Source organism: Oryctolagus cuniculus, chromosome 8 (assembly GCF_964237555.1).
Source record: "Oryctolagus cuniculus chromosome 8, mOryCun1.1, whole genome shotgun sequence".
NCBI classification, from domain to species: domain Eukaryota; kingdom Metazoa; phylum Chordata; class Mammalia; order Lagomorpha; family Leporidae; genus Oryctolagus; species Oryctolagus cuniculus.
Window position 1 is genome coordinate 22,502,689 of NC_091439.1, and position 26,794 is coordinate 22,529,482.

The window sequence follows — 26,794 nt, forward strand, 5'->3', positions numbered from 1 at the left end:
TAAAAACACAAAAATTAGGATATTTGTACCTGTGTATTCACTTACAACATTAAATGTCTGCTCCTACTGGTGTAAGACATTTACCTAGACATTATATGAAAAACTGTAGACTGTTCTTCCAAAACATAAATCAACTTTTTACTTTCTGAAGAAAAGAGAATTGTCAATATACCATATATTTTGCTATACTTGAACATTTCTGGTTTCATCAGGATATCAGATTCCACCAGAACTTTTACTAAGTAGCATCATGACCTGAAAGCATAAGCGCCTAATTAACATAAGAAAGCATCTCATGAAAGCCAAGAAGCTTTGTAAAGAAAAACCCAGCAAAGGATATGTTAACACCACCTTGGAAGTTCTGATTCCTTAAAATCTGTTTACTACTTTGGAGCAAACTCATAATACCCTTCAAGTTGCTCTAAAGTCAAGCGCCTGCCTTGAGCCTTGACCCTAGTTACCCAACTACTTCCCAGTCATCTCTGTATGCCATTAATCAACATTTACTGCTCTGCTGTTCCAATCTGAAATTTATAAAGTCAAGAAAAGTCTTAAGGAAAAGGGAACTAAAATTTTGCAATAAGAATATCGTAGGCTGTATTTGAGCATACAACAATGGAATTTTCAGAAGTAAAGAAAGCAATGCTTTAGTCTGTCCTGCTGCTATAACAAAATACCTTAGACTGGATAATTCATAAACAAAAGAAATTCACTGCTCACAATTCCAGAGTTTGGGACATCTGGGATCAAGCCATCAGCAGATTCAATGGCTTGTGAAGGCCCATTCCTCACAGGGGCTGACTTCTGGCTGTGTCCTCACATGTTGTATGGGCAAGGCAGCTTTCACAGGAGTCCTTTATAAGGGTATTAAGACTCCTAAAGGCCCCACATTCTAATATCAATGACACCATCTTGATGATTAGTTTGCAACAAATGAATGTTAAGATGTGAATTTTTGTGGGGGAGGCACAGTCATAGCAAACATGAAGAGTTAAACGATACCTACCTTCTATGAGCTCAGTGGTTACACAGTCGAAAGGAGAAAACTCTTGGGCTGGGGACATTTTGTTTACCATTATATGGAAAAATACAAGTAGATAATTCCTCATGTTCTGTTATAATGTTTTGCTTCTTTACTTGAAAGGCAGAGTGCCACTGAGAGAGGGAGAGAGAGAGAGAAAGATCTTTTATTTGTTGGTTCACTTCCCAAATGTCCACAATAACCATGGGTGGGCCAGGCAGAAGTCAGGGTCTCCCACATGGGTGGCAGAGATTCAGGCAATTGAACCAACATCTGCTGCCTCCAAGGCACATTAGCAAAGAACAGTATCAGAAACAGAGTAGCTAGGGTTCAAACTTGGACTCTGTTATGGGATGTGGGCATAACACACTGCGTCATATACCTGCCTCTGAAATGTATTTTTTCCTGATAAAATCACTAAAGACAACTTAATTCAGGTAAACATAACATTTTAGCTAGTGATTTAAAAGCTAGATGTCTGCAAGTTTTCCCACTCTTCCCTCTCTCTGTATTCTCTAGTAACCAATGAACAGAGTAGACACAAGTTACAAAGATGATGTGTTTTTTTTTTTTTTGTTTTTGTTTTTTAAACTTTTATTTAATGAATATAAATTTCCAAAGTACAGCTTATGGATTACAATGGCTTCCCCCAATAACGTCCCTCCCACCCGCAACCCTCCCCTTTCCCACTCCCTCCCCCCTTCCATTCACATCAAGATTCATTTTCGTTTCTCTTTATATACAGAAGATCAGTTTAGCATACATTAAGTAAAGATTTCAACAGTTTGCTCCCACACAGAAACATAAAGTGAAAAATACTGTTTGAGTACTAGTTATAGCATTAAATCTCAATGTACAGCACACTAAGGACAAAGATCCTACATGAGGAGTAAGTGCACAGTGACTCCTGTTGTTGACTTAACAAATTGACACTCTTGTTTATGGCCTCAGTAATCACCCTAGGCTCTTGTCATGAGCTGCCAAGGCTATGGAAGCCCCCTGAGTTCACCGACTCTGATCATATTTACACAAGGCCATGGTCAAAGTGGAAGTTCTCTCCCCCCTTCAGAGAAAGGTACCTCCTTCTTTGATGACCCATTCTTTCCACTGGGATCTCACTCGCGGAGATTTTCATTTAGGTGTTTTTTTTGTTTGTTTGTTTGTTTTTTCCCGCAGAGTGTCTTGGCTTTCCATGCCTGAAATACTCTCATGGGCTTTTCAGCCAGATCCGAATGCCTTTAGGTCTGATTCTGAGGCCAGAGTGCTGTTTAGGACATCTGCCATTCTGTGGGTCTGCTGTGTATCTCACTTCCCATGTTGGATCATTCTCTCCCTTTTTGATTCTATCAGCTAGTATTTGCAGACACTATTCTTGTTTATGTGATCCCTTTGGTTCTTAGTCCTATCATTATGATCAATTGTGAACAGAAATTGATCACTGGGACTAGTGAGATGGCATTGGTACATGCCACCTCGATGGGATTGAATTGGAATCCCCTGGTATGTTTCTAACTCTACCGTTTGAGGTAAGTCAGCTTGAGCATGTCCCGAATTGCACATCTCTTCCCTCTCTTATTCCTACTCTTATATTTAACAGCGATCACTTTTCAGTTAAGTTTCAGCACTTAAGAAGAATTGTGTATTGGTTACAGTATTCAACCAAAAGTATTAAGTAGAACAAACAAAAAAAAATACTAAGATGATGTTTTAAAATCCCACATTCTCATGCTTCCAAATAATTATCCTTACTTATTTTTGAAAAGGAGAGTGAGTGATTCAAATGCTTTAATTTAAGGCATGATTTACTTGGGGGGAGGGACACATTATTTTTACCTTCCTTGGAGATTTTGTCTGTCTCTTTATAGCTTGTTCTTTGGTTTTCTCATAAGCAGAGAAAATGTATCAATTTTTAGTTTTTTAGAAAAAATGTTAATGATACATAATTATTGGGTACAGTGTAACATTTCGTGCATGTTTACAATGTGTACTGATTAAAATAAGGTAACCAACATTTCCTCCTTTTTGAATTACTTTGGAATTTTAGAGCTACTATGTCATTTATATGGTAGATAGATGATACATAGAGATAGATGATAGATACAGAAAGAGATATATATTTCATTTTATTGGAAAGCCAGAGATTTATAGAGAAACAAATACAGAGAAAGATCTTCCATCTGCTGGTTCACTCTTCATATACCTAATACCTACAATAGACAGGGTTGGGCCAGGCTGAAACCAGGAGCCTGGACCTTAATAGGACACCCCACATGGTTGGCAGAAGCCAAAGGACCTGCACAATTATCTGCTGCCTCTCACATTAGGAGAAAGCTAGAATCAGAAACGGGGCCAAAACTAGAACCCAGACACTCCAATATGGGATACAGGCCTGCAAAGCCATGTCACACCAACTGTGCCAGATACCTATCTGAGTTATAAATTGTTAATAGATAATTTTATTGGTACTTTCCTCATTTTGCAGAAAATAAATGTTAAAAACATTAAAACATCAAACGAAAAGATTAAAAGAACCCTCAACTTCCCTCCCTAACAAGGCATTTCCTGGTAGCATACTGGTGTCATGTCTTCCAGTCTTTTTTCTACAGGTGATCTACATTTTTATAGTTTTAGATCATAAATTCAAAATTACACAGTTGCCTAAAGTGACTAATTCTTTAAAGAATTTTATATGTATTCATGTACATATATATATATAGCTTCATTTTTTTAAATTATTTGTATTTCTTTCAAAATCTTGTTTAATAGACCAAAGCTGATTCATTTACAGTGTCTGTCTCACAGGTGATGGCTAAATTCTCATTCACTTTCAAATGCAGCTTTTTTTCCTTAGAAAAGAATATTTTCCATCACAAAATTTTCTCCTAAAGACTATAATGAAATCACATAGACACTATGGGAATATGAATAAGTAAAATAAAAGCCCTTGTCAATTTCTTTTTATTTTTTCTGTTGAACTTTCTCCAGTAGCTGACAATATGTCATTTTGAAAGAAATACTTAATTTGAGGGATTGATTTAAAGTTAGCTCCCTGGGGCTGTAGTCCCTTCCCCCACTGTTAGTTGAATCCTTATTGGCCATTCTTAACTCTTGGCTCAGTGCATATTTTAGCACACAAAAAGCTAGGTCTGCCAAAACTGTGTGCCAGACATTTCTTCTCCAAGTGCAATTCCCTGTAACCAACTTCTTGTACATAACACCAAATCTTTAAGAAATGAGTTTTATCTCTCGTATGTCAATAACTTGATGTAGAGAAAGCATTAAGTGCTTTCAATAAAATGGTCATATTGGGGCTTGGACATACTTTACAGAATAATTGATGAGGTTCCACAGCTCTAAACTAAATGTGGTACAAATGGATGGATGAAATTTTGCTAAACTGCATATGATCCTAAATGAATTTCTAGTGTAGTTTTTCTACTTCATTCTCTTTTTATCTACATCCAAAAAACAAAATTTTCTTGTAGCATAAAAACTTCAAAAATATAAGTACAGCTACAGATAAGACCTACCTTTTACCCTCTTTCTGAGGATAAAATAATCTGTTTAGTATACTAAGCTAATGATTTCTTCTAGTTGTGTCAATTTTTAAAAAGATTTTATCAGTTATTATTCCTGATCCACAAATTCAGATCTTAAGAATGCAATGTTCTTGGCTTTTCCATAAATCTCTTTAATGTTTGTGGCCCCTGTTCTAGGCAAAGTAAAAACTTTCATTTCAGCAATTCATAGACTTTAATCCATGAATTTCAATCCTGGTTCTCAGACTGCCTGGCTTTGTGATGATATTAGTCAAATTATCTTTCCTTTTACTTAATTTCCTCATTTGTAAAAGAAAAGTAATATTATACCTCACATAAGGTCGTTCTGATAGTTGGATGAATTAATATATAGCAAGCAAGTATAACTGTACCTGACACATGCTGAGGGGTTGATCAATGTTTGATGTTAGCTATTATTTAAGTTAAATAATAATAAGAAATAAAATAATAAGTTCCTGAAAATAAAATTGAAATATACTTTTATTTTTATTCTAATTTTTGAAAGCTATACATAGATCATACAGTAATACATATTATGCAAAATCTATGCATGGACTTCAAAAGTTTTTGTACCAGATAGCCTTTTTTAGTGTTCTCTTGAACCTTTACGCTCAAAAAATGTTTTGGGATCAGATATTATGATGTAACACATTAAGCCACCACTGGTTAGTGCTGGTTGGAGTCTTACCCACTCTGCTTCCAATCCAGTTTCCTACTAGTGCATGACAGATAGCAGATAATAGCTCAAGTGCTTGGGCCCCTGCCACCCATGCAGGAGACTCAGATGGAGTTCCAGGTTAATGGATTCATCTTGGACCAGCCCAGACTATTGTTTTTATTATTTAAGATGCTTTGGGGATTCAGGGTCTTTTGAATTTCCATATGAATTTTAGGATTGTTTTCCTATATCTGAGAAGAATGTCCTTGGTATTCTATGAGTTCCTTCTTTATCCTGGATATTAATAGTTTGTTTAAGGAATACCTTGAAAACATTCTCTGTCATTGTATTGGTTGTCTGTTCACTCTACTGAGTCTTAAAATTGATATAAAACCACAAAATACCCAGAATATCCACAACAATACTGAGGAATGAATGAATGAATAAATAAATAAATAAATAAAACTGGAGGCATCACAGGAACTAACTTCAGAGGATACTGCAAAACTATACTAAATAAAACAGTGTGTTACTGGCACACAAACCAGCACATGGATCAGTGGAACATAATGCAATCAAGAAAATTGGAATCCATAGATCCAACAGATTTTTGACAGAGGTGCCGAGAATATACATTGGAGAAAGGACAGTCTCTTTAATAAATTGTGCTGGGAAAACTAGGTATGCTTTGTAGAATTAATTTAGATCCTTATCTCTCAGTATTTACAAATATCAAGTCAAGGGGCCAGGATTGTGGTACAGGTGGTTAAGCCGCTGCTTGCAATGCCAATGTCTCATATCAGAGTGCCAGTTCAAGTCCTAAATGTTCTGCTTCTGATCCAGCTCCCTGCTAACATGCCTGGGAAGGCAGCATATGATAGCCGCAGTTCATGGGTACCAGCCACCCATGTGGGAGACCTGGATGGAGTTCTGGGCTTTTGGTTTCAGCCTGGCCTAGTAAATCAGTAGATGAAGTATCTCTGTCTCTGTCTCTGTTTCTGTGTCTCCCTTTCTCTCTTCATCACTGTGTCTTTAGAATAAATAATCAAATGTTTTAAAAACATCAGTCCAGGATGGCTCAAATACCTAAATAGAAGAACTGAAACTATAAAATTGCTAGAAGAGAACTTAGGAAAAGTGCTTCAAGACTTTGGTGTAGGTAAAGATTTTTTGGACAAGACCCAAAAGTATAGCTATGAAAAGCAAAACTGGACAAATGGGAGTATATAAAAACAAGAAGCTTCTGCATTGCCTTTTTATATACATTGATAATTGTTATATCTTCCTGTTGAATTGATCCCTTAATCATTATATAGTGTCCCTCTTTGTCTCTCTTAACAGTTTTTGTGTTAAAGTTTATGTTGTCTGATATTAAGATGGCTATGCCCGCTCTTTTTTCATTTCTGTTGGCATGTTATATCTTTTTCCAGCCTTTCACTTTCAGTCTGTATGGATCTTTGTTGGAAAGATGGGTTTTGTTCCTTAATAGATGGGTTTTGTTCCTTAACCCAATCAGCCAATCTGTGTCTTTTAACTGGACAGTTCAGGCCATTAACGTTCAATGTTCAGATGCAGAGAGACAGAGAGTAACAAACAGGAAAAGAGTGAGTTACTATCTGCTGATTCACTCCCCAAATGCCCACGCTGCTGACATTGAACCAGACTGAAGCCAGGAGCCAAAAACTCAATCCAGTTGTTCCATCTTGGTGGCAGGGACCCATCTACTTGAGACATCCTATGCAGCCCCCTAAAGTGTGCATTAGCAGAAACCTGAAATTCAAAGCTGAGGATTCTGATATGGGATGTGGATGTCTTACCTGCTATGCCAAATACCCATACTGCACTATCTTTTAATCCACTATTCCATGAACTCTTTGAAGTACTCTCATATTTACCACAATCTAGAAGTTATCTCCACTTTACTATTTCAAACACTTTAAGATGAACATATTAAATTATTTCTCACCCCTTTAGTCCTCAAAAGTGCTTCTTTTGAGAGTTCTCTTTCTTTTTAAATTTTTATTTTATTTGAAAGGCAGAGAATGAGAGAGGAAGAGACAGAGATTGAGATTCCCCAACCATTGGTTCATTTCTCAAATGCCCACAACATCTAGGTCTACCAGGTACCAGGGACCTAGATTAGGTTTCCCAAATGACTGATAGGAACACAATGACTTGATCCATTCATTACCTTCTGCCTCTAGGTGCACCTTAGAAGGAAGCTGGAATTGAGCGATGAGCAGGACTCAAACCCAGGCATTTTGATAAGGGATGAGGACTACCCAAGTGATATCTTCACTGCTCTACTGAATACCCACCTGGAAGATTTTTTTTCTTAATGAAGAGCAAAACCATACCCTCAGTGGTTCAAAATCTTGACAAGCTTTCTTGTCTTTCTTCACTTTTAAAAAATTAGCAAAAAGATCAATAGCCAGTTCTTCCCTGTAATTTATCTGGAAGTCTTCTCTGATTCCTTAGCTATGCTTTGTCTGTCTGGTTTAAGCCTTCAGTTCCCTAACCTTCTTCTTGGCTGGGCATTCTCAGGGAACAAGGACTATATCTGTCTGGTTTACTACTGCACACATATTAACCAACTTGAAAAGTTTTTGTTGAGTGAACAGTATGTTGAGCAAAGAATTGAAAGGATTGTGGGCCATAGCAGTAACAGAAAGACTAAATTACTCTGCCTGGGAAGATCGATGTGACTGAACTAGGTGAGTGCCACAGGGACGTTTTATGGAATAAGTAAACAGCAGAAACATTGTGGCACTTGTGGAGAAAAAAAATTGTAGGCTTTCAAAACAGCTACTTGGCTGATATTAAAATGTTATTTATTAGCACATCATTAGGAAGGAAAGTAAACATTTTTTTCAGAATTGAAAAAAATTGGCCTACCATGAAAGTGCTTTTGCACATGTACAATTCAGTGATGTTTTATAGGAAACATACAGAATTATACATCATCCCAATCTGTTTTTAACACATTTTGATCATCCCCCCAAATTTTTCCTCCCTGTTTACAATCAAGGTAGATTTACATTTGCAGTATATTTGGAAATGGTTTCTCTTCTAATACTTTTCTAAGATACTTTGATTGGCACGTGAATTAATTTGGCCCAGGAAGTGGTTGAGAAGTGTTTCAGGTTGGAGGGAATCGGCAGACCTAATCTGGATATTAACCCATTATGCTTTTGCAGAGGAGTGAACATGAAAAGAGAGGAAGCCAAAATAGACAGAAATAGAAATGGGAAAGCCATTTTTAAGGTGGCAAAGAAAAATATGTCAAAATCAGGGACAAATCAGAATAGGACATGGAAGGAAGTAAAAACACTTTAGACTTTGTTGACCTTAAGGTCACTTAATAGTGGCTGAAAACTTATTTGGGCAGAAATAAGTCTAAAGAAAGTATTGATATAGAAGAGAGGTCTTAACGATCAAGAGATTTCAGTTAAGATCTTGCAAACTGTAATGCAACACAGTGAGATTCAGTGTGATCAGAGCACATAGACAAATTTCCTTGGAGTGAGTTGAATAGAAATGAATTTGGAGTATGATTCTCAATTAATTAGCATAACTTGTCACAAAGCTAATAAGTGCCAGAATCAAGCTTTGATCAAAATACTATCTGATTCTAAAATGCCCCTGAAACCAATATGTTTTTAAAAGAAAACAAAAGTAGTTTTAAAAATAAACATCAACTTAAGTATAGATCATGTTAGCCATTTAATTGTAAAAGTGAAACCCATAGAAGGTAAACAAAACAAATACCATTTTCCTTCTCATTCTTTTCTCTAAACTCCACTTCTAGCAGAGAATTGAAAGCATGCATGGGAGAAGCAGAGGGGTATGATTTGCCTTCTACAATTTCATGAAGCACATTGTTAAGCCCTGTGAAGCCAGAAGGGTATATTCAAGTGCACTAAGGTGTAAATTTTCATTTATTATCCACACGTTTTTCGTCTCAGCTAGAGCACAGAGCACGGTTATCCCTCCTTCTGGATTCCAGAGTCTGCTTTTTTTTGTATATAAGTAGTGCTTGATTTGGGGGGAAAAATGTGGAAATAGATTTTCTCTGGAAACCAAACTCTGCCATAGAAGCAGAGACACAGCACTCTAAAGGTTGTTTTCCTAATCCTCTTCTGCCTATGCCCCTTCTCTGTTTATTTTCATTTAATTTCAGTGGAGATACAGAGACAGAGAGATATCTTCCACACACTGATTCTCTGACCTGATGCCTGCAAAAGCTAGGGTTGAGCCAGGCAGAAGCCAAGAGAAGCCATGAACTCAATCCAGATCTCCCATGTGGGTAGCTGGGAGTAGAGCTACCATCTGCTGCCCTTCAGGGTGCACATCATCAAGAAGTTGGATCTAAAGCAGAAGATATGGAATTTGAAACAGGCACTCCCCTATGGGATGCAGGCATCCCAAGCAGTGATTTTTAACCCTGTGTCAAAGGCCTGCTTCACTTCTCTGATTTCCTTACCTTTTCTCTTCCTGCCTATTCATCATCTCTATATTTTTCCATAACACTACTGCCAAAAGTATTAGCTTATTTGAGCAAGTGGGTTAAGGAATGGAGGACGCAGTGGGTGCAGTTAGAAGGTACAGTTGACAACCCAAGTCCCAAGGTTTGGTCTTGTATAAGGAACTAAGGAAGAGCGGCTTCATTTTTCTCTCCTTGTATGACTCCTACCTCCTTCAAACCCTAAGCATCAGTCAAGAATGTCGCTGACTAAATACTTGTCTTAAAATACGTAATTGTCATGACAGTGGTCGGAAAATCAGTTTGTAGACAACTGCAATAGAAAACAATTTTGCTGGGGCTGGCTCCCTGGCACAGTGGGTTAATTCTCCACCTGCCAGCATCCCATATGGGCAACGGTTCTAGTCCCGGCTGCTCCTCTTCTAGTCCAGCTCTCTGCTGTAGCCCTGGAAGGCAGTGGAGGATGGCCCAAGTGCTCGGGCCCTGCACCCGCATGGGAGACCAGAAAGAAGCTCCTGGCTCCTGGCTTTGGATTGGTGCGGCTTCAGCCGTTGTGACCATTTGGGGAGTGAACCAGTGGATGGAAGAACTTTCTCTCTCTCTCTCTGTCACTGTCTGTAACTCTACCTGTCAAATAAATAAATAAAATCTTAAAAAAAAAATGATTGTGCTTATATGAGAGAATCCGAAAGCATTGCAGAAGTAAGTGCCTGGACTCTGAGCATATTTTGAAAGGCAGGTAGTGTTTTCTGAAACATTGTACAAACAGTAGGAGATGAAGAAAAGAGTTGTAGACCATATGAAATGGACTTTCCATAAACTAAGATTGTGGTGGAGTACAGAAGAGCTAGTTGTTGAGAACTGGGAAAGGATTGAAAGTTTGATTTGAGGGGCCGGCGCTGTGGTGAAGCGAGTTAAAACCCTGGCCTGAAGCACCGGCATCCCAAATGGGTGCCAGTTCTGGTCCCGGCTGCTCCTCTTCTGATCCAGCTCCCTGCTATGGCCTGGGATAGCAGTAGAAGATGGCCCAAGTGCTTGGGCCCCTGCACCCATGTGGGAGACCTGGAAGAATCTCCTGGCTTCTGGCTTCAGATCGGCACAGCTCCAGCTGTTGGCAGCCATGTGGGGAGTGAACCAGCAGATGGAAGACCTCTCTCCCTGTCTCCACCTCTCTCTGTAACTCTGTCTTTCAAATAAATAAAATCAATTTTTTTTTAAAAAAAGGTTTGATTTGAAACTTTTTAAGTTGTAGCTGTCTGGATGATAGCACTTATTGGACTTCAGGGAAAAGAGATAAGAATTTGAAAACTCTAGGCACAAGTGAAGTATTTAAACAATGAGATGAAAAGAGATTACATAGGAAGAACATGCAAATTTTAAAAAAGGAAGAGTTCCAAGTACTGAGCTGCCAGTACTAGGAATGGAAAATAAGGAGAATCAGCAAAAGGATATGAGATATATCATGCACTCAAGAGTATAGAAGTCCTTCATTCAATTGTAGTTTACCTAGCAATTAGAGTGCATATTTCATTCCTGCCATCTCCAAATTATTACACCCCTAATAAAAAACACTGTGTGTTCGTATCCTGTTAAATTGATTATTAAATACATCAAACCAGATTATTTTAACATATAATACATTCAAGCACATATGTTTATATATTTTATATACTTTAATTAACTGTTCCATCAATAGAGAAAATGTGAAACTAATTTCAATTTACATTGCACATGATTTGCATTTATTCATATCCTTTAAAATATGCTTTGTTCGAGCAAATATATTGTCTTTTGGTTTATCTGATAGTTGATTCAAGTGATTCAAGTGCTTGGACTCAGTTTAAATTACAGCTCACTATAAAGTAGTGTTTAGCTATATTCATTTTATCTAGATAATTAAATTATACTCATAACTTTCCATTTAATAAGCTATAACTGTTAAAATATATGGCATGTTTAAGAGTACGCTGCTGAATAGGTAGATGAAATTTATGTATACTTAAAATTATTTTGTGGATGGTGATTTTTTCTCCATACCATATTATTTCATCCCGGACATCAACATTGGTTTTTATTATGGAAAATTAATCTCTCAGCCTCACTAGGTAAGATGTTCATCATTAAGACTTTAGCTGAAGAACTAATGCCTTATATGAAACTGCTCCAAAGGAGATGAACTTATCAGCAGTAGGCAGGAGTTAGGGTTCTGTCCTGTGACAGAAGAGTGTTTAGGGGATTATATAGGCAATGTATTGGTAGGGAAAAGATGAAGGAATGTAAAAAAATGTTAGAAGGAAAAAAAAAAAACCTGTGAGAAGGAAGCCAAAGGAACTAATGATGAATATGAAGATGGAATATAATAGTACCTTGTAAAAGGATTGAGATTCGAAGTGTTCATTTAAATTGAACTATCAGATAAGTGTACTTGGAGGCAAACATTTTTGAAATGCATGCACATTTTTGAAGAGTAATCATTTTTATAAAGTGTTTTGAAGACCCCTGGTATGGATGAATTTCAAAAAATGTTGCCCCAAAATGAAATTTCTCTAAATTATTTTTCTGTAAAATTTGTGAAGAACCTGGTCCCACAAAAATTAGGATAACTTAACTAGGAACTTTCATGCTCATGATTGGGTAGGATGACCAAGGGTTTAAAAGGGATCTCAGGAGTCAAGATGATAGCAGCCGGTGTCTACATAGATGCCTAGTTGTCCATTTGCATCAGGATATCCTAAACTGCTTATTACAAATACTAAACCTACTAAACGAGAATCTCCTGGTGTTGCTAAGGAACCCACTTTTCTAAAATATATGTGCATACCAGTTTCATTCTCATAGAATGAATTTATGCCTGTTAAAATTTGAGCACCACTGAACTGAAGTATAAGGAAAGAACATGTGAGCAGTAAATCTTGGAAATGTATGTATTAGAGTAAAATGGAGAAAAGACAAAGAAAATTTAGAGTGTAAGAAATAGGTAGAAAAGATAATGAAAGTAGATAATATTCAGGAGTAAAGTGACAGAGAACTGCTATGAAAGAATAAGTAAAGAAGGCAGTAATGACAGGAGTCACAAAGAATAAGTAGGAGTGACTGTAAGAGAGGCCAGAAGTGACATACTCAGAGAGCCATGTGAAGAGCAAGACAGAAGGCCATGCATGACCTCGAGCATTCTAGCTTGCCTGGGGCTCATTCCTGGGAGGCCTGTCAGTATCCATAAGAGCACACCAGAGAGCTCCTGCTAACATCAGAAGCACAGAGCAGTGAAGAGGGATCAGAGAGCAGCAACCACTCCCTGCTTTCTCAGCTGGGTCTGTAGTGGGTCACGCCTTCTGCTGGCAGAGCTGCTGGGCATCAGACGTGTCCCCATCCTGGTGACACTTCAGTGTCTTTTTAAAATAACCATTTTCTGCAAAAATAGCTCAGGGTTGTGTGATCTATTAAAACTATCCTGGGCTGAACCACATATCCAGATTGCATACAAAGGAACAGATGGATATTTGAGTGTGGTTTTTGTTGTAAAAGCTTAGGTAGAGATCCCGGGTAGTAACCCCATGACGAGACTGAAAGAGAGAGAATCAAGGGCAGGAAAGATCATTTCTTTTTTTTTTTTTCTCTTCTTGATTATTCCTCCTTTGCCTTAATTTGCATTAAAATATAAGTAGAATGTTTTAACTTCTTCAGACATCCTAAGAGTTGCAAGTAAGAAATTGAGAACAAATCTTAGACTAGCAATGCATTTCTTAGCCTTCATAAACATGTAACCCTCAGTGACATCTTACTCTATCTTCTGAATAACTCGAGCATCCAAGGACATGCCGTTTAATCATTTTGCACCAAGAAAAAATAAAGCCAATAAATTATGAGGAGTACTCATTACATGGTTGCAAAAGAAATTCTCTCCTTAGAGATCTGATAGTTTCCCTTGAGAACTCTTCAGTATAAAAGAAAGAGGAGAGATTTGCCTCCTAGACATTAATTTTTTCTTATTGGCCTCTAATGTTCAAAATGAGAATTCGAATTATGGGAATTAACATAACTCAGCTGTTAAATGTAGAAGAAATATTCAATAAATACTCAACATAGGCCGCAAGATATTATTAAAAATGCTTTGACAGTTGAATGTATAGGGATGTAAACAAGTTTGTACCAATCATGTGAGAGCCTTAACCATGACCTACCTCTTCCAAGTAGCCAAAATTTCACTGTTTTTCTCCTTTCCCTGCTAGAATGCTTCCTTCATCTTTCCTAAGGGAGTTAGTCAAAGTTGTATTCACTCTATGGAATCTGTTCTCATAGCATACTTGTCAAGTTTCTAAATAATAAGACTTAATAATTCTTTAATGAATAATCAATTTTAGATTTATTTACAAAGGTCAGAAACCACAAAGAACAAAAAGAATAAGAATCAGATAATGAAATTTTAAGCTATATTTTTTTAAGATGTATTTTATTTATTTGAAAGACAGCATTACAGAGAGAGGTAGAGACACAGAGATATCTTCCATCTGCTGGTTCACTCCCCAAATGGACACTATGGATGAAGCTGATCTGATCTGAAGCCAGGATCCAGGAACTTCTTTTGGGTCTCCCATATAGGTCAGGGATTTCTCAGGAGTATTAACAGGGAGCTGGATTAGAAGTGAAGCAGCTGGGATAATAACCGGCGCCCATAAGGAATGTCGGCACTGCAGGCCCAGGCTTTAACACTCTGTGCCACAGTGCCAGCCCCAAAGCTATATGTTTTAATACAATAAAATTATTCATGTGCCCACTTAGAATTAATTTATTTTCCTTCCATTTCTCAGCCATTAATACTTAATTCCCTCATTCCATCTTGCCCAGTATCATGGAAGAAAATAAATCTAAGAGTTATTGAATGCTTGTTGTATCCTAAGCACTATGTTAGATCACTTTGTATGAGTTGACCCCTAATCTCACCTGCCTTATAGAATTATTTGGACAATTATTCCCACCTCCCTATTGAGGAAATTGAAGACTGTCCAAGGTGACCAGCTAGTAAGTAGAAAGACAATGCTTACGTTGAGATTGGTTCAAATATAAAAGCTTCTTCTCTACTATGTGGTTCAATTTCATTATTATTTATATTAATACTAAGGTGTTTTGAATACTAATACTTGATATGTAGAATCTGACAAAACCTTCATAGTGTTTGGAAAAATGGACTGGATTATTGTACCTAATCCTTAAATATACTTTGCTAAAAAAATGGATAGGGTGTCATAAAACTGTCTTGGAATAGTTCCTATCTGTTCAATAGGGAGTGATGATATTTGAGGTTCTGTTTATTGTTTAACATCTGGTTTCATGGGCTACAAATTCTTTATTTGTGTGTGGAGGTGTGCGTAACTTGCCGTTGTCTTTGTTTTTGCAGTACTGGATATCAGTTTATTTACTACTCTCCTGAAAACACAGCCAAAGCAAAGGAAGTTCTCAGCAACATCAATCAGCTGCAACCTCTTATAGCAACCCATGCAGACCTACTGCTTAATTCTGCGAGCCAGCATTCTCCAGACAGCTTGAAGAATTCTTTAAAGATGCTTTCAGAAAAAGTAAGATCCAAATCATCATTACAGTGGGGAACATGAAATACTTGAATTCCTACTGGTGTTGCTTTCTGCATACATTAACTTTCATTGTATTTGGAAATGTAAATTAGAATAGGTTGAAAGTAAGCTTCAAAATATTGCCACAGGATCAAAATGCATTGACCTCATTCTCTTTTCAAATCTTACTGAACATTAATATTTTTTCCTAGTAGGCAATCAAACCTATTATTTCTTAATATATATTTTTCTCTTTTTCTTGGCAAGATTGATTTTTCTTTAGTTATTAAATGAATTGAATTAGATTTTGAAAATTACTTTGCTTTCCTCTGGTGATTACCTAATTTCTATGTGTATGGAGCTTGAGTAGGAATTCACTTCATTTGGAAGCAGAACTTTGGGGCCGGTGCTGTGGCATAGTGGGTAAAGCCACCACCTGTTGTGCTGGCATCCCCTATGGGTGCCAGTTTGAGATCCGGCTGCTCCACTTCTGGGCCAGCTCTTTGCTATGGCCTGTGAAAGCAGTAAAAGATTGCCCAAATGCTTGGGCCCCTGCACGCATGTGGGAAACCCAGAGGAAGCTCCTGACTTTGGATCGGCGCAGCTCCAGCTGTTTCAGCCAATTGGGGAGTGAACCAGCAGATGGAAGACCCCCCTCTCTCTCTCTCTCTCTCTCTCTCTCTCTCTCTCTCCCCCTCCCTCCCTCCCTCCTTTTCTCTTCTTCTCTCTCTGTGTAACTGACTTTCAAATAGAGAAATCTTTAAAAAAAAAAAGAAAGCAGAACTTTGATGGGGATTGATGTTAATAGCACAGAGCAAGTCCTCTGACTCAGTTAGCTCATTACAATATGATCTACTAGGAAAAGGTTCTAAAGATTTTCAGAAGTCTTGGTTATTATTTGAAATGTAGTCGAAATTAAGCCTTCATTTTTTTCTAAATGTGCCTTGCTCCTGAAGGGAAAACTAGTCTGGCATGGGATTGATACTCAGTATCAACTTCCAGAAATAAGTAGGGCATCTGCATAATGTAGAGAATACCAAGAAAGACAAAGACAAATTACAGTTTCATTTGAAATGTAAAAATCAGGTATCCTGGAGTCTAATTCCAATGTGCTCATCTTTTACCTCTGCATTCTGAGAACATCTTGTAATTTATTATAAGATACTTCTAATAAATATGTCCTTGAAGAAACTGACCAAAGAAAATTCTCATATCACAATGTGAGAGTAAGTCAGCAGCATGGCTCTTCCTCTCCCCAAAGGAAAGATTCATAGAAACTTGGGTATTGTGCACGTGTGTACTTTTTATTGTGATATGATCATTTATGCTCACTATAGCTTGTCCTTTTCTTTGATGTTTTAGCTTAAAGTGTATGCTTTTCTAATAGCAGAAAACCAGTATCTATTTTCATTAAAGTTAGCTAGCATCTATTCAAAAAAGTCAAGTGAGTTTCATAAATTAAAAAGTAAAAAACCCTCACCCAAGACATCCAGACTGAAATGAAGGATCCTTTCCATGCCAGAACAGGGACTCCACCATGAAAAGGAGAGAAAATACTCACCTTTCACGAGGACCTCTTTCATGTCATGGCAGGGATTTCATTTCTTATGTCCATTTAATTTGCATGCTTCTGGGGGGTTAATCATACCTTCATTTCACAAAGGAAAAGACTAAGGTTCAGAGAACTTTCAAAAAATTTGCAAAGTCATGCAGCTGGAGTACAAGTTTAGTATTCAAATGAAACCTGGGTTAAAGGAGAAATGGTTAACTCTAGAATAGAATCTCTTTTTTGATATCTCCATATTATATAATAAATTTTCTTTTTTAAATTGCAAATATTAATTACACCAACTTCTTAGTTATAGAAACTTCTTGTTGGTGTAAGGAGCAAGGCAGGTACATATACTATGGGCAAAAAACATGTCTTTAGAGGTTAGGAAAAAAAGAAAAGTGGGAAGTTGTTATGTACAGTAAAATAATAAAATTTCATTTTGGTTCATTTGGTTCTTTTGGATTTGAAGACGAGGTGAGATTTTTCTGGGTTCACCTAGGCAGAAAATTTTAGCAAATAGCCTATCACTGCAATGATCACGGAGCAGTATTTATATTCTTTCTGTGCCTTGGGAAGGGATTTGTCATTTCATACATCATTTACAGCTTGCTGCAATGGTTGAGGCAGCATGTTTTCTGCTCCTTTAATCCAGCAGTGCCCAATTCCCCTCAACCCCAGTGTTTTTTACAAAGCAGACAAGGTTTGTCTCTTAATAAATTTCAGCCATCGAAACCAAGAGGAACTTGTAAAAGTTAAGTTTGTAAGACTTATATTCTAGAATTTCAAAGAATTGTCTAGGTTAACAGTTTTGCGTAGTCCCTGAAGATTCTCATTGCTCATAGTTTAGGATAAAGTTTATGAATTCTGTATGAAGGAAAAGTGGTTTGAGTAATATCTATTTTTAATTTTCCAAATTTATTTTATTTTAATTTATTTTCAACCTTTATTTAATAAATATAAATTTCCAAAGTACAACTTTTGGATTATACTGGCTTTCCCCCCATAACCTCCCTCCCACCCGCAACCCCCCCCATCTCCCACTCCCTCTCCCATCCCATTCTTCATCGAGATTCATTTTCAATTATCTTTATTTACAGAAGATCAATTTAGTATATATTAAGCAAAGATTTCAACAGACTTTACCACACAGAGAAAGTATAAAGTACTGTTTGAGTAGTAGTTTTACCATTAATTTGCATAGTACAACACATTAAGGACAGAGGTCCTACATGGGGAGAGGTGCACAGTGACTCCCGTTGTTGATTTAACAATTGACACTCTTATTGAGGACGTCAGTAATCACCCAAGGCTCTTGTCATGAGCTGCCAAGGCTATGGAAGCCTCTTGAGTTCGCCAACTCCGATCTTATTTAGACAAGGCCATAGTCAAAGTGGAAGTTCTCTCCTCCCTTCAGAGAAAGGTACTTCCTTCATTGATGGCCTGGTCTTTCCACTGGGATCTCACTCACAGAGATCTTTCATTTAGGTCATTTTTTTTTTTTTTTTTTTTTTTTTTTTTTTTTTTGCCACAGTGTCTTGTCTTTCCAGGCCTGAAATACTGTCACGGGCTTTTTAGCTGCATCTGAATGCCTTAAGGGCTGATTCTGAGGCCAGAGTGCTGTTTAGGACATCTGCCATTCTACGAGTCTGCTGTGTATCCTGCTTCTCATGTAGAATCATTATCTCCTTTTTAATTCTATCAATTATTATTTGCACACACTGGTCTTATTTATGTAATCCCTTTGACACTTAATACTATCATTATGATCAATTCTGAATTTAAACTGATCACTTTAACAAGTAAGATGGAATTAGTACATGCTTCCTTGATAGGATTGAATTGGTATCACCTGGAACATTTGTAGCTCTATCATTAGGGTAAGTCCGAGTGAGCATGTGCTGAACTATATATCTCCTCGCTCTCTTATTTCCACCCTTATATTTGACAGGGATCACTTTTCAGTTAAGTTTAAACACCTAAGAATAATTGCGTGTTAATTAAAGAGTTCAACCAATGGTATTAAGTAGAACAAAAAATACTAAAAGGAATAAAGTAGTAAGTTGTTCGTGAGCAGTCAGGACAGGGCTGAACAAAACATTGTTTCTCATAGTGTCCATTTCACTTCAACAGGTTTCCTTTTAGGTGCTTGGATAGTTGTCACTGATCAGGGAGAACATATGATATTTGTCCCTTTGGGACTGGCTTATTTCACTCAGCACGATGTTTTCCAGATTCCTCCAATTTGTTGTAAATGACCGGATTTCATTGTTTTTTTACTGTTATATAGTATTATATAGAGTACATATCCCATAATTTCTTTACCCAGTCTACTGTTGATGGTTGGTTCCAGGTCTTGGCTATTGTGAATTGAGCTGCAATAAACATTGAGGTGCAGACAGCTCTTTTATTTGCCAATTTCATTTCCTTTGGGTAAATTCCAAGAAGTGGGATGGCTGGGTTATGTGGTATGGCAGTATTCAGGTTTCCGAGGAATCTCCAAACTGTCTTCCATAGTGGATTTACCAGTTTGCATTCCCACCAACAGTGGGTTAGTGTCCCTTTTTCCCTGCATCCTCTCCAGCATCTATTGTTGGTAGATTTCTGAATGAGAGCCATTCTAACTGGGGTCAGGTGAAACCTCATTGTGGTTTTGATTTGCATTTCCCTGATGGCTAGTGATCTTGACATTTTTTCATGTGCCTGTTGGCCATTTGGATTTCCTCTTTTGAAAAATGTCTACTGAGGTCCTTGGCCCATCTTTTAAGTGGGTTGTTTGTTTTGTTTTTGTGGAGTTTTTTGATCTCTTTGTAGATTCTTGTTATTAATCCTTTATCAGTTGCATAGTTTGCAAATATTTTTTCCCATTCTGTCAGTTGCCTCTTCACTTTCCTGACTGTTTGTTTTGCAGTACAGAAACTTGTCAATTTGATGCAATCCCAATAATTAATTTTGGCTTTGACTGCCTGTGTCTCCGGGGTCTTTTCCAAGAAGTCTTTGCCGGTGCCTATATCTTTCAGGTTTTCTCTGATGCTCTCTAATAATTTGATGGTGTCAGGTCATAGATTTAGGTTTTTAATCCATGTTGAGTGGATTTTTGTGTAAGGTGTAAGGTAGGGGTCTTGCTCATGCTTCTGCATGTGGAAATCCAGTTTTCCCAGCACCATTTATTGAATAGACTGTCCTTGCTCCAGGAGTTGGTTTTAGATCCTTGATCAAATGTAAGTTGGCTGTAGATGTTTGGATTGATTTCTGGTGTTTCTATTTCTGTTCCATTGGTCTATCCATCTGTTTCTGTACCAGTACCATGCTGTTTTGATTATAACTGCCCTGTAGTATGTCCTGAAATCTAGTATTGTGATGCCTCTGGCTTTGTTTTTGTTGTACAAGATTGCTTTAGCTATTCGAGGTCTCCTGTGCCTCCATGTGAATTTCAGTATCATTTTTTCCAGATCTGTGAAGAATTTCTTTGGTATTTTTACTGGTATTGCATTGAATCTATAAATTGCTTTTGGGAGATTGGACATTTTGATGATGTTGATTCTTCCAATCCATGAGCATGGAAGATTTTTCCATTTTTTTGGTATCCTCTTCTATTTCTGTCTTTAAGATTTTGTAATTCTCATTCTAGAGACCTTTGACATCCTTGTTTAAATTGATTCCAAGGTATTTGATTGTTTTTGTGGCTATTGTGAATGGGATTGATCTAAGAAGTTCTTTCTCAGCCGTGGCATTGCCTGTGTATACAAAGGCTGTTGATTTTTGTGCATTGATTTTATATCCTGCTACATGCCAAACTCTTCTATGAGTTCCAATAGTCTCTTAGTAGAGTTCTTTGGGTCCCCTAAATAAAGAATCATGTCATCTGCAAAGAGGGATAGTTTGACTTCTTCCTTCCCAATTTGTATCCCTTTAATTTCTTTTTCTTGCCTAATGGCTCTGGCTAAAACTTCCAGTACTGTGTTGAATAGTCGTGGTGAGAGTGGGCATCCCTGTCTGGTACCAGATCTCAGCGGAAATGCTTCCAACTTTTCCTCATTCAATAGGATGCTGGCCATGGGTTTTTCACAAATTGCTTTGATTGTATTGAGGATTGCTCCTTCCATACCCACTTTGCTTAGAATTTTAATCATGAAAAAGTATTGTATTTTATTAAATGCTTTCTCTGCATCTTCTTATAATTTAATATTAGCAGTATTTAGACTTAAATATATCTTGTTTTAGTTTCAGGAATTTTTAAATTTAGATTATATTTATTTATTTGATAGAACTACAAACAGAGAGTGGGAGAGACAGAGAGAAAGGTCTTCTATCTGCTGGTTTACTTTCCAAATGGCCACAACAGCATGATCTGGGCCAATCCGAAGCCAGGAGCAAGGATCTTTCTCTTGCTCTCCTACATGTGTTCAGGGGCCCAAGCACTTGGACCATCTTCAGTTGTTTTTCCAGGCCATATGGAGAGAGGTGGACCAGAAGATGAGCAGCTAGAACACAAGCTGGTGCCAATATGGGATCCTGGTGCCAGCACAGAGGCTTAGCCTACTATGCTACAGCACCTGCCCAAGTTTCAGGGCTCTTGCACTCGTGAATTAGTAAATGAAAATTGTGTCTTTTTCAAAAGTCTCCCTGTTTTTTCTAATTAATTTTATTCTATATATTTAAAATATATACATGATTTTATGGATATATGTAAAATGTTTCTCTCTTGTGAGGCAAATTAACATATTCGTCTTTTCACATAGTTACCCATTTTTATTATTGCTTTTTGACAAACACAGCTGAAGTCTACTTGTTCAGTGTGAATCTCAAGTATTTTTCATCATCTGTAATCCTTATGCTGTGCATTAGATCTGTAGACTTGTTCATGTTACATTTTACCTTCTGACGTATTCTTTGTGTGTCATTTGTTGATACTGAACTCTATTTTTGTAAAACTATTTCTTTTTAGGCATTCATCCATATATGTATTTAAGGCATAATAGAAATTACCTGCATTCATACTTATCAGGGAACACTGAAGGTTTTTTATAGTCTTTGACCATTGGAACATGGGAGAATGCTGTGTAGTCAGCTGGGATGGTTGAGGAAGGCCCAGGGAAGCCCAGGGCATTGTGGAGGGAGGATTTGGACTATTTTGTGATATGGTGACAGCTCTCTCAAAGGTAAGCCTTCAAGCTGGAGGTCATAACAATGGAATTATTATCAATGAAACATATACTCAGATCATGTTGCAGAAAAGCAAAAGTTACCAGAGATACCCAACTTGCAAACAAAGCATAGGGAGTTTTTAGGGCATCTCAGAGTAGATAATGTTTGTAGATCCAAAGGCAATCATATCATCTCTGCCGATACTGGGAACCAAGACTTAAGACTAACATTCCTGAGGAAAATTTATCCCTGTAAGCACCCATTAGTAGAAGCAGTAAACAAACGATCAGAATTTATAAAAGGTAAAAGTGTTTCCTGAATTCAAGCTGTTTTCCAGACACTGTGCCTGACACAAGAGGAACAGAATGAAATAAGTCATAGACTTGTTATTCCTGAGAAACTCAAGATTCTTGACGGTAACGGCTGGCATAATAATGATAGTGATCATGATGATAATAGTTAGCATTTATCTGAAGCTTAATTACTATGTAGTGCTCTTATAAGGTCTTCACTTTTCATAGCTCCATGAGTTTGACACCTTTATTGTTAAAATTTAACCTTCCAAAATATATGAATTGTTAGTTCCCTCATTGTACACTTTGAGGAAACTGAGGAACATACTTAAGTATTGTGTGCATAAACATACTCCCTATGTATCTGGCTCCAGATTCTGTATATTAAACTGCTGTATGCCATGAGTGCTAGGATTCGAATTTATGTTTCTTCTTTGCATAATCCCTTTCAAATGGTAAATATTGAATTAATGAAATAATATTCTAAACAAAAATTTTGTTCCTTAGAAAATTGGAGAATATAGAAAATAAAATAGAGGGAAAGGCAATGTGAAAAATGAGACTTATTCATAAAATACATTGAATCAGAACTACTGTCATGATGGAGTAACATGGATCCTCTGACCTTAAAAACAAGTAAACTGGATAAAATATATCAGTAATGTCTTTTAGAGTTTGGTCAATAAGAAGCACAGGAATGGATCAAACTATGCGATCTTTCTGAATATCTTTTTCACATGCTATAGTAATTTTCAGGCTATAGCACAGGGAGGAGCACCAAAAACAAGGCTGATATGGCAAGAATTCACAGCACAGAGTAGCAGGAGCAGAGGTCAGATCTTCACACGCCAAACACCTTAGAGATCTGTAAATGAATGACTTGAATACTGATAAGTGTGCATGAGTAAAGTGCCCATATCCAGGGAAATAAATAGCAGAAATAAGAAGACAAGGGGGCTGGTGCCATAGTATAGTGGGCTAAACCTCTGCCTGCAGTGCCCACATTCCATATGGGCGCCAGTTCATATCCCAGCTGCCGTCTTCTGAGCCAGCTCTCTGCTATGGCCTGGAAAAAGCAGGAGAAGGTGTCTCAAGTGCTTGGGTGCCTGCACCCACGTGGGAGACATGGAGAAAACTCCTGACTCATGGCTTCATTTTGGCCTAGCTCATGCCATTGTGGCCATTTGGGGAGTGAACCAGTGGCTGGAGGACCTGTATCTCTGTCTCTTCCTCTGTCTGTAACTCTGCCTCTCAAATAAATAAATCTTAAAAAAAAGAAAGACGACAAAACACAATCTGGTGGGTGCATAGGGCTTGGTATGGTTAGTCTTTCTCCAGCAGAGTATAAAGATCTTGTACTACACAACAGAGCCCTCAGGTATGGCCCTGGAAGTGGGCTAACTTATCCCGAATTAAAAGCTTTAATGTAAAGCTTGAATGGATCTCATTGATTCCAAAAGACTTAAATTCACATCACAACAAAACCCAGTGTTGTCTAAAGGAAGACAATAAACTTATAAGGGAGATTGTAAAGTCAAAATATCTGCCATTCAGTAGACTATATATCAAGTATGCAATGAAAGCACTAATCTATGACCCACAATCAGTAAAATCAAGGGATATAAACAGATCCAGAAAGACAGAGATGACTAATTCAGCAAATAAAAGCTTTAAAGTAATAATTATACTCTATATATTTAGGGAATCTAATAATAGAAGTTTCAAAAAACAAGCAAATAGAAGTCAGATAAATGTAAAACATAATTTCTTGAATAACATTGTACTGTGTGTAATCAATAGTGCATCAACTATGGGTCATGTTTTCCTGCTCTCTTGCATGCTTGGAGATAGTCTATTGAGTGACAAGAATTTTTATTTTACATTCTCGTGTGCTAGGATTTCCTTCACAAGACTAGGTTGTGAACTTGCAAACATAGCCTTAGAAACATTTCAAGTTAAGCTCAGAAATACAAAGGTTGAAAAACATCAATAGAACATGACTTACTTATAGAGAAATAATAAGAATCCTGATGTAAGAACATTGGAGTCACAGAAGGAAGGGAGAGGGGAGCAGAAAAATTGCAGAAGTTAGGGTCAAAAGGTTTTAAAATTTCATGAAAGTATGGACCCAATAAGCTTAATGTACTCCAAGAGGAGTAAAAATTAAATAAAAATGTAGGTGCATTGTAATAAAATTGTCAGGAATGAAGATAAAGAGAAATTATGAAATTATGAAAATAATAACATTATAAGTGATAGGAGACCTCTTATCAGGCACTGTGTATGCCAGAAAACAATGGAGTGACATCTTCAAAATTCTGACAACAAAACGAAACGTTAATTTACAATTCCATATCCAGAGAAGATGTCTCTCAAAAATAAAAGTGAAATAATGACTATTACAGACAAATAAATGCTAAAAGATTTCGTAGAAGATTCAGGCAACAACAACAAAAAATGCCAAAGAGCTTTTTGGGGAAAGGAATGACACTGGGGAAATTGACATCTGGTTCTCTGATGCTTCTCACTAAAGGGAGTCTGCAAGTGGTAAAGATGTGGACAGAGATCTTTAAAAATTCAAACATTAAATTCTCTTAAACATATATACTCTTTCAAACAAAAATAATGCCAACGTATTATATGTTTTTTACATATTAGTATAGCATGGACATATAGTCAGGCTAGTGTACAGAATGCATAAATAGACCCATACCTGTATGTTCAAATAACTTAAAACAACAGTATAGTAATTGGCAAAAAGGGTATATTTTCAGTACATTATGCAGGAACAATTGGCTATCTATATGCAAAGATATGAACATTTATCTTTATCTCACACATATATAAAATTTAGCCATGACAAATTATAGACTTTCATAAAATCTAAAAGAAAAAAATACACTTCTGGATGATAATATATGAGAAAATGTTTGTGATCTTGGCTCAGGCAAAAATTTCTTAGAACAAAAAAAGTGTTATTCCAAAAAAAATTTAAAAATGATTTATAATGTTTTATTAAAATCAAACTTTCCATCCTTCAGAAAGCACTGTTAAAGGCAACTTGTAAAACATGCTTGTAAAATTATTGGACAATGAATTCATATCCTTTGATACGCAACGTATAGGAATACATAAAATGTTCTTACAACATAATAATTAAGAGAAACAACTCAATTATAATGAAAGAAGGAATTAAAATGATATTTCACTGAGGAAGACATATGGATGGCAAATAAATATTTCCAAGGTGCTCAGCATCTTTTGCCAGTGGGTAAATGAAAACTGAAATTGCGATGAGATGCAGCTGACCACCTACTAGAACAGCTAAAATCCAAAAGGCTGAGTGTATAAAGATGTAAGGAAGTTAGGGCACAGCTGGAATTTTCATACATCACTGATAGTGTGCACAGTTATTTGCACAACTTGGAAATATGCAAGTTTCAGTAGTTTTTCATAAAGTTAAAAACAGCATAGCTCTTTCCACCCTCACTGTTTACCCAAGAAAAAGTGTATTGTATATGCACTGAGCAAGTTGTTGACTGAGGAAGGATGGATGCCGGCTTCATGGAAAATAGGTAAATCGAGTTAGATTTTGGATTTGAAATATTGGACATTATTGGGCATCAAGAAATGTCAACAGTGCTCCTGGGGGAACCTGGTAAAACAGAAATTCTGATTCAGTACTTCAGGGCTGGGACTCAGGAGCTTATTGATTGCATTTTTTAAAGATTTATTTATTTATTTGAAAGGCAGAGTTACACACACAGAGAGGAGAGGCAGAGAGAGAAGTCTTGCATCCATGGTTCACTCTCCAATTGGCCACAAATGCTGGAGCTGGGCCCATCTGAATCCAGGAGCCAGGAGCTTCTTCCAGGTCTTCCACATGGGTGCAGGGGCCCAAGGACTTGGGCCATCTTCCAGTGCTTTCCCAGGCCATAGCAGAGAGCTGGATCAAAACTGGAGCAGCCAGGCCTCAAACCAGCACCCATAGGGGATGCTGGCACTGCAGGCGGCAGCTTAACCCCCTACACCACAGTGCAGACCCCTTGATAGCATTTTTTTTAATAAGATTTTATTTAAAAAGCAGAGTGACAGTGAGATCTTATATCTTCAAAGACAGCAATGGCCAGGGCTGAGCCAAAATAAAACCATGAGCTATCAACTCCAACCGGGTCTCCCACATAGGTGGCAGAGCCCCAGGTAATTCGCCCATGCTCTGCTGCCCTCCCAGATGCCTCAGCAGAGATCACAGGTGGATCAGAAGCACAGCAGCCAGGATTTGGACTTGCAAGTGGCAGCTTAACCCTCTGTGCCACAACACTGGCCTCCTTTTGATGGCCTTTTGATAACTTCTTGAAAAAAAAGGAAAAATTAGCTTAAGCAATATAAGTCAACAGTAAGGTGACTGTGGAGAGCATCCACTGGGATGTAGAATGGATCTTAAGTTGGACTCGCAATGGGAATATAATGGACAGGCAAATCATTGGAATTATTGAACGTGTTTAGAATTAGTTG

The 26,794-nt window shown here is 37.3% G+C and overlaps 1 protein-coding gene across 40 annotated transcripts in view; it reads left to right on the top strand.

The window, feature by feature from the left end:
* The window catches only part of INPP4B (inositol polyphosphate-4-phosphatase type II B), a 906,112-nt gene that overhangs the window by 721,901 nt on the left and 157,417 nt on the right, over positions 1-26,794 (top strand). For all 40 annotated transcript variants that reach the window (XM_070047524.1, XM_070047495.1, XM_070047496.1 and 37 more), the window contains one exon: positions 15,118-15,295. In XM_070047524.1, the coding sequence (XP_069903625.1) occupies positions 15,118-15,295 (178 nt within the window). The remainder of the gene's footprint in view (positions 1-15,117; positions 15,296-26,794) is intronic.